Raw genomic sequence first — 8,476 nt, 5'->3', positions numbered from 1 at the left:
TCACGTCTCTGACACTTACGACGTTTTACCCCCCTGAAGTAATTGCTGCGCATTCTATTGCCAGAATGTTCTAGATTCTACTGGGAGGATGCCCCATCCCTGCACACCTTCAAGGCCAGGCTGGATCAGGCCCTGGGCAACCTGATGGAGCTGTGGTGTCCCTGTGCACTGCAGGGGAGTTGGACCAGATGGCCCTCAGAGGTCCCTTCCAACTGAAGGATTCTATGATTCCATGAATCCCCTTTTAGATCTTTATGCAGCTGAGTTATGTCGAGGAGGAAAGACCCAATTCCCTTCATATGCCCTATTCCCTTAAACATTCTGCTTAAAACCCCAATTCCCTTAAAACTACCCAAAACACAGTCTGAAGTTACCGAGGGATGTTATATAGCCACTATTATACAGCACTTCCTTCTCAGCTAATACTTATCACGAACAGAAAGGATATTTAAGCTCTCCCAACGTTCATCTCAGAAATACTTCTCTACCATACATCATCTGAGCAGCGTCTATGCTTCGCCTAATTGAGGGTGCACCTTTCCCAGCTAACACGGGCAGCCCTCACTTCCCATACTCCAAAACAAGAAGGGATCACTCCCCATCCTATGCCTCAGCAGGCGCAGGCGAAGGCGGAAGCGGAGGTGCGGCCTCCCGGAAGCCCCGCCCACCGCGCCCGGAAGCACCGCCCACCGCGCCCGGAAGCCCCGCCCTCCCAGTCTGTAAGCCCCCCTCCGCCGTGCCCTCGGCCCCGCCCCCTCGCTCGGCCAATCGCGTGGCGCCCTGTTGGCGGCGCGCGCCGTCCCGCAGCACGGTGCAAGATGGCGACGCGCGAGCGGCGAGGCGGGCTGGCGGCTGCTGTGGTGGCCGGGGTGCTGCTGGCCCTCGGGCGGGCGGCGGTGGCGGCGGAGGGCTCGGCGGGGCCGCACCGCCGCTTCGAGTACAAGTACAGCTTCAAAGGGCCGCACCTGGTGCAGGCGGACGGCACGGTGCCGTTCTGGGCGCACACGGGCAGTAAGTAGCGGGCGGGCCGCCGCGCGGCGCCGGGGCGGGGGAGCGGGCTGCGGGCGGAGCGGGGCGGCGGTGCGGGGCCGTGTGGCGGCGGTCCCCGCCTCGCGACGGCGGTGCGGAGCCCCGGGCCGTCCCCGTGCGCGGTGCTGATGTGTCACTGCGGGCGGCGGGGCTCTGCCCTGTTTTACTGTCCCCGAAGTCGTTTTTTCTGCCTTTTCTTCCCCCCTTTATTGTTGTGAATTTCGTCCGGGCCCGTTGCGGTCGGTCCGTGGGTGCTGGGCTGTGACTCAGAGAGTTATGTGGCGTTGTGCTACACGTGTCAAAAGGGCAGCGCTCGGGGGGTGAACCACCTGCCTTGCTTCCTTGCTAAAAACTCGGGCCCACCTTTCCTTAAGCCGTCGAACAGAGGGTCAGACCGTCTGCTTGCGAAGAGCAGCCGAGAAAACGGTGATTTATGTTAAAACCAGCAAAAAACGCAACACGTTGTAGCAAAAAAAACCCCGTTTTTTAAAAATCTATGCTCATATTTTAGCTATCAGATCAACCTTATCTTTCAGGTGTATGTTGTCGTACAGACAACATAACAACAACAGAAGGTGACAAAATGCTCTGTAAAGCTGTAGTAATTAGCCTGTTAATAGTAACGATCCTTTCTGTTCTCAAGTTTTGTTTTTTTTACGTTTTCTTCTTTTCCTCCCTAATTGAGTACTTAGTTAAGATGTTTGTTCCTTTCTTTTCCAGATGCCATACCCAGCGCGGATCAGATTCGTATAACAACGTCTTTGAAAAGCCAGAAGGGATCAGTGTGGACCAAAAACAAGTCAATATTTGAGTACTGGGAAGTCGAAGTGACCTTTCGAGTTACAGGCAGAGGCCGCATTGGAGCAGATGGGCTGGTATTGAGTCTGATCCAACTTAAGAAAGAGGCGTACTCAAAAAAGTGGATGTAGGCTTACAGTTTGTCCTTTCCTTTACAGGCAATCTGGTTTACAGAGGAGCAAGGCATGGAAGGTCCTGTGTTTGGGGCAGCTGACAGGTGGAACGGTGTTGGAATTTTCTTTGATTCCTTTGACAATGATGGAAAGGTTGGTTGGAAGCAAACTCTTCTAGGAAAGATGAAATTAATTTACTGCTTGGTTTGGCTCTTACAGCTTTGGGGAAAAAAAAGAGCATGTCACTTTCCTATTTCCCCCCACCTCTTACTTAAAGGGCTGCATTGAAACAATCATATTTCTCTAATGCAATTTCATCTAGACCTTTTCCACGCACTCTTTTTTGGGGGAGGAAGGGGGAGGGAGAGGTTGAGAAGTGGGGAAGGGGTTCAAGCTAGAAAGCAGAAGCATTACTTATAAGTAGACTACCAAGTTTTGGTTCATCTGTTCGGTTTGGTGGGGAGATGATTTGAACACACGTAGAAGCTGAAATTGGGGATTTCCATATGCAGTTCAAAATGCTGGTAAATCTGAAGATTTATGCTTTGGAAGCAGCGTATTGTACAAAATATGCCACAGGGAACACGTTTCCCTGTGGCATATTTTCCTTGGAAATGCTCTTTCTCTTGGAATAAATCTGACTTGAGTGGTTAACAGCAAAAAGTCAGGGGCAGTGAGGATGGCAGTGCTTTGCTTTTTTTCTCCCCAAAATCTGGTAGCTTTGCTGTACCTACCTGCTTTTCCTGTTCCAGAATGATTTGAAGATCCTCAGAAACTTTAATAAAACAGTTAGTCTGCTTTGCTTTTTCTGGTACTACTTCATCCTTTTTTTTTTTTTTCCAGTGTGCTAGCTCTGTTTTTGTAGGTATAACAATTTAGAGTGGTTTGTTTGTATTTTTCCTACAGATGGGTTTGAAAATACAGTCAGTATCGCATATAGAAGTTGACAGGCAGAGGGTGACATCCATACTTCTCATCTTAAAAAGGCTAGAAATGGAATATTGTTCAACCTGCTAAGAATTTTGAAATCCTTTCTTTGCTTTCCCCCTCTTCTGACTGCTGTCAGGGACACGGACCCCAGCATAGCTTGGCTGACTAAAGGTGCCATCTGTCCAAAGCTGCATGTAAACAACTCTGTTTGCCAGGGCTTCAGAACTGCGTCTCCAATCAGGAGTTTAGTCTGTGTGATATGAATTCATCTGTTTTTAAGAAAGTGATGACATCCAGTTAAACAAAGTAAATTAAACAAATGAAGTAAAGCAATTGCTTACTTTAGCTGTGCTGATTTATTATGGTATTAAAGGACTACCGTCCCCCACACTGTGAATTGAGAATTAGGTTTTTCTTGAACTCTTGAAATGCAAGGCGTGTCTTCTTTTCTACAGAACTAGGAGTCTGTCCAGTTGGGCAGTATATTCCTTCTGGAGATGGCGAATGGAAACGCTGAAGGGGAGATTATCTCTGAAATCTTGTGTTCCTATGAAAAGAAGAGTTAACTTTCTAAACTCAACTGGCAGAACACTGAATCTGTTCTGCTCTTACTTCAGCTTGTTCTCATTTCTCCGTTGGTCTGAATAACCAGGGATGTGTTTGGCAGATTGTTTAGTCTCTGACAGATAGCTGCTGCGGTTTTTTAATGGGATGCCAGCATGTTGGGATGTTTTTCCAAGTTACAAGGCCAGAGTCGCATATAGCAATCATCTGTGCTTTTTAAGATCAGTGTGTTTGTTGCATATGTGTTTCTTCTATCTGTGGATTTTGTATTTATGTTTGTGAAATGATGCTGATTGGTACTGTAGCCAAAAACCTTTTTTTTCCCACTCCCAGCAGCACAAAGAATGTGGCAGTCTCTTGTAAAGCATGCAGTGTGAAACACTACCTCAGACATCTTGCTTTCTATACATCAAGATGTAATCAGAATAAAGCCAGCTGTAGTGTTTTTGTAGCCTATGTGCTTTATCACTGAAAGCCTATCAGTGATGTTACATGTATTTCACTTTTAATTAACCTATTCCATCTGTTTGATCATTGTTCTTTTTTTGTTTGTTTTTTAGAAAAACAATCCTGGTGTGGTTGTTGTGGGCAATGACGGAAAGCTTCAGTATGACCATCAGAAGTAAGTTTATTTTCAGGCTTGGCTCCCTCATGAATCTTTTCTTTTGAATGATGAGATGTTGTGTGGAAGTCTTTGAGAAATGTTTTAAAGGGTTCTTTTATTATGAAACTTCTTTTTCCATCTCTCATCCTATGTTTGGGTTTTTCTATTTGTTAAAATGATATTTTGGCAGTATGAGCACAGGAACAGGCAGTGGATATTGAAGTGGTATGTGGGCTTGGGGATGGATGAGCTCAAATGAATGGATGCACAGACTTTTTACTTCTTTATTGCTTATGGATGTGTTCCACACACGGGTAATAACTGAAAGGAGTGACTAGCTGAAAACTAATTGCTTGTAAATTGATAAGCTTGGTTTTGATTTCTAATGGCTTGTTGTCAGCAGTAAAATTAACATATTTTCGGGTTTTCTGAGAAGAGAACTATTTAGCTTAGCTGGGGTTGGTCCAGACTGTAGTTAATCAATGAGTGTGGGAAGGACTTAAAGCAAACAGACTTCCCCATTACTGTTTTCCATCTGTACTGTTCTGTGTGAAATATCCAGCCCCGCTGAGCCCAGACTTAAGTCAATACAATGGAAACATTTTGCTATGGCTTATATGTTTTGAAAAAATAGAGTGATGGTTCTTAGTGATACGTTGATGCTTTTTTGCATTAGTTGATAAAGCATAAGATAAAGTCTTACGCAAGTTGTCTTCTTGCATAGTGATGGTTCCACACAAGCATTGGCCTCCTGTCAGAGGGACTTTCGTAATAAGCCCTATCCGGTTCGAGCAAAAATCACATACTACCAAAAAACACTGACTGTAAGTACTCTGAAATAACATAATTACTCGTGTTTCTCAGCTTTTTAAGTGTGAGATGGTTGCAATTTTTTCAGCACCTCCCCACCTCTTATGTTAAATGTTGAGCTTAGTAACTCAGGAGCTGGAATGAGGTGCCCCATGTTCAAATACTGCGTAAGTTCTTGTAGTGCATCTGAAGCTTCCTGAGCTGACTCAGCAACTACTGCTCATTTTTCTGGGGTTTCTTAGAGGTCAGTCACACTTGTGTCCTCCTACCTGCCCAGTATTCCAAAGCCAGCATCCATGCCTCATCTTCCATGTGGTTGAGCAGCCGTTGAACTTGGGCAGTGTTGCTCAAGCTGACTGTTGAGCTGCGGAGGGTTTTCCAGCTGATGGTTGAAGATGATTGAAATGTGATTAATTAAAAAGAGTTCTTTGACAGCACTTAAATTTGCTGCTCGAGGCTTCCCGTCTCCAAGAAGTAGCAGGGCTTGGAATGTTAAAGAGGACAGAAAGCCATTGGTGTAAGGGCGTGCTCAAGACTTCTTAAGTACTATTCAGATGGTTATGAGCACTTCCTAGGTAAGGACAGAAAAATACAAATGTGCTGGTTTGAGACAGCCGTGAAATAGTTTTGATTTTTCTTTCTTCTGGTTTCTATGAAGAAGTTACTACTGTAGTTCAGACACTGTTTGTACTATTAGCCTGGTAAAGCATGCATCTGTCATTTAGTAAAAGTTTCTCCACAGAGTAAACATGAGGGCACCTAAAGGAAGGTGGACCTTGTACTGTGTGGTAATGTTAAAGGCTGTGCATTTGTCTTCATTGAAAATCAAATTTTGGACTGTGAGGCTACTCTCTTCTTGGTGTGCCTGGTCCCTGATGCTTATCTAGGAACTCCTGACCCAGGTGGTGCTGCTAACCTTAGCAGTTCTGCGTATGCATCTGTGGACAAAAAGGGAATCTCTCTGAGCTTCAATTAACTGAAGAACAAATAAAGGTGACTCTACTAGACTGGACCAAATACGTGTTGCCTGGAATCATAATGGGATTTGTATTTGAGAATCAAACCTTTAGTGATCTCTAGGTCAGGAATTTTGGGAACTAGAGTTAATATTTTTAGACCTTGATGAGTATTTCCATATATGAATTTGTTCTGCTGCTTCTTGTAACTGAGATGAGTATATTTTAATATAAATCTGATTTCTGTACAGTATGTCCTTGGGAGTGATGAACAGAAAATGTGGAATTTTGTTCATGTCGAACTTAGAATCAGCTTATGCATTTCCCTAGTGGAAACTTCTTCAGAGATTAAATAGTCTTTGGATTCTGGCATCAGCTACAGCTTTATCTGATGAATTGCATCTGTGACCATTACTGTAAACTAACAACCAGATGCAGAAATTCCTCAAGCAAAGCTACTGGCACAAGTAGATTTTTGCAGTTAATAACTGTAGGTGTGTTTCTTTGTAGGTATTAATTAACAATGGATTTACCCCAGATAAGGAAGACTATGAATTCTGTGCTAAAGTGGAAGACATGGTGTTGCCATCACAAGGATATTTTGGAATATCTGCAGCAACAGGAGGACTTGCAGGTAGTAAATGTTAAGCATTATGCAGACTAACAAGGCTTACAAGAGAGCTTTTGTTCCACTGCTAGTGTTGATCCATTATACCAATTTGGGATCATGATGAAGTAACCAATGCCCTTCTGCTGCCAAATTTCTGATATGCTTAGGCCTTTTTCTAGCTAGGGCAGAAATACCTTCAGTTTGCCCTGAGAGAGATGTTAATCAGCCTCATTCACTACTGTGTAAGCTTTTGGGAGGACTGTGGGAGGATACTTTCAGCTGAAGATCCTTTGCAAGTGCAAGGTTGGCCTGGGAAGTTGCAGCACGTTTCATGATGTGTGACAGTACCAATTCACAGCGTTGATTTTTGGTTTTGTTTTATCCAGACGACCATGATGTCCTATCTTTCCTGACCTTCCAGTTGACTGAGCCTGGGAAGGAAGTAGTAAGTGTTTTTCTGCATAATTTGTAAAATGTGCTGGTATATTTTATATTTAATCATCAGATCTTGGCATTTGCTGTGTAGTCATACGTAGAATTTTTGCATGTAGCTGTACTGTTGCCCGTTTTGGAAAAATGAGATAAGTACTGCAATGTTTCAGTAGCATTTTACTTACGTTTGAGACCAGAAGTCTTGAAACAGCACCAAGTGAACAAAAATAGTGATACTAAAACAAAACATGCAAATAAACTTAAAAAAAGTACACTGTCTTCAGAACGTGGACAGATAATCTGGTTTTGCTTTCAACCTTCCATTCCTGTAAAATACTTTTCTACTGTTAGACAGCATCTATCCTTGTAAAACTTGACTGTGATTTTAGAAAATATATATTTCAGGGAAAAGCTAGGATTTTCCATGGGGTTGTCTGGTTCCTTGCTTCAGCTTTAGGGTGCTTCACTAATTGTGTCGTGTCAAACCTGAAGTCTGGACAGTGTTTGTTGCACAGTGAGTCGTGTATGGGTGGTAGAGAACATTAAAATCCTCTTCTGCCTCCTTCCTTCTTACCTTTGGTAATGTATTAAAGCCCACACTAGATGCAGAAATTCCTGAAAAAGATAAAGAGAAGTATCAAGAAGAATTTGAACACTTTCAACAAGAATTGGATAAAAAGAAAGAAGAATTTCAAAAGGAACATCCTGACGTGCAAGGACAACCAGGCAAGTTATTAGAGCAGTTTTTCAGTTGTCAAGGAAAATGTTTGCTTTCAGGGATATTCAGAACTAGAGCCTGATGCTGTGGCCTACTGGCAGAATGAGTTGATTGCAGGGAGTGTTGGGATAGCCCTTTTTTACACGCTGGTAGCATGCATCTGCAGCTCTCAACAAGTATTAGTTTAAAAAGTTTCTCCACTGATGTCAAATGGAAACTTTTAACAGTTCAGGAATGACAGTCCAACAAATGAGAAATGCGTATGTGTAACATCTACCTGTGCTTTGTTTTTTCTTGCCAGCTGATGATCCGTTTGAAACTGTAAGCGATCGTGAGCTGAGGCAAATCTTCGAAGGGCAGAACCGAATTCATCTTGAAATCAAGCAGCTTAATAGGCAGTTGGACATGATTCTTGATGAGCAGAGGAGATATGTCTCTGTAGTCACAGAGGAGATTGCTAAAAGAGGATCAGCTGTTTCAGGTCAGCAAGGACAGGTATGTTCAAAAATTACACTACAATTGGCAGCTCAGCCTAACTTCAAAAAGCACAATTGCTTTTTCCAAGGTACACTGATTTGTTTTTCTCACCCTTCCCTCCCCGCTCTACACCAGGTTTCCCAGCAAGAGATTGATACAGTTGTGAAAACTCAAGAAGAGGTCATTAAACAAGTAAATGAAATGAAGTGAGTGCTTTCTAAATATGTTCTGAATTTTACACTTCCCACTCCTTAAGTCATATTTATTATTTCAGTAGGAGAATATTGACAAAATTCAGATTTCTGTATGTTAACTCCTTAGTGGTGACTGCTTTCATTTCTGTGATAAACATGAAGTAAGTTTGTGTCTGTAAGGTGATTAAGTCTTCATAATGGGCTTCAATTTATCATGAGATTTCACTGCAATGATAAGGTA

General features: G+C 43.2%; 1 protein-coding gene across 1 annotated transcript in view; it reads left to right on the top strand.

Moving 5' to 3' along the window:
* Window positions 1–808: 808 nt before the first annotated feature.
* The window catches only part of LMAN1L (lectin, mannose binding 1 like), a 19,451-nt gene continuing 11,783 nt past the window's right edge, over window positions 809–8,476 (top strand). Inside the window, exons 1-10 of the mRNA NM_001031399.3 lie at window positions 809–1,011; window positions 1,750–1,904; window positions 1,986–2,093; window positions 3,995–4,056; window positions 4,763–4,862; window positions 6,315–6,438; window positions 6,801–6,859; window positions 7,440–7,572; window positions 7,866–8,059; window positions 8,177–8,247. Of these exons, the coding sequence (NP_001026570.1) occupies window positions 819–1,011; window positions 1,750–1,904; window positions 1,986–2,093; window positions 3,995–4,056; window positions 4,763–4,862; window positions 6,315–6,438; window positions 6,801–6,859; window positions 7,440–7,572; window positions 7,866–8,059; window positions 8,177–8,247 (1,199 nt within the window). The 5' untranslated portion in view covers window positions 809–818. The remainder of the gene's footprint in view (window positions 1,012–1,749; window positions 1,905–1,985; window positions 2,094–3,994; window positions 4,057–4,762; window positions 4,863–6,314; window positions 6,439–6,800; window positions 6,860–7,439; window positions 7,573–7,865; window positions 8,060–8,176; window positions 8,248–8,476) is intronic.

The sequence above is a fragment of the Gallus gallus genome, chromosome Z (assembly GCF_016699485.2).
Source record: "Gallus gallus isolate bGalGal1 chromosome Z, bGalGal1.mat.broiler.GRCg7b, whole genome shotgun sequence".
Taxonomy (NCBI): domain Eukaryota; kingdom Metazoa; phylum Chordata; class Aves; order Galliformes; family Phasianidae; genus Gallus; species Gallus gallus.
The sequence above is the reverse complement of the archived record's forward strand: the minus strand, read 5'-3'. Positions and strand labels throughout refer to the sequence as shown.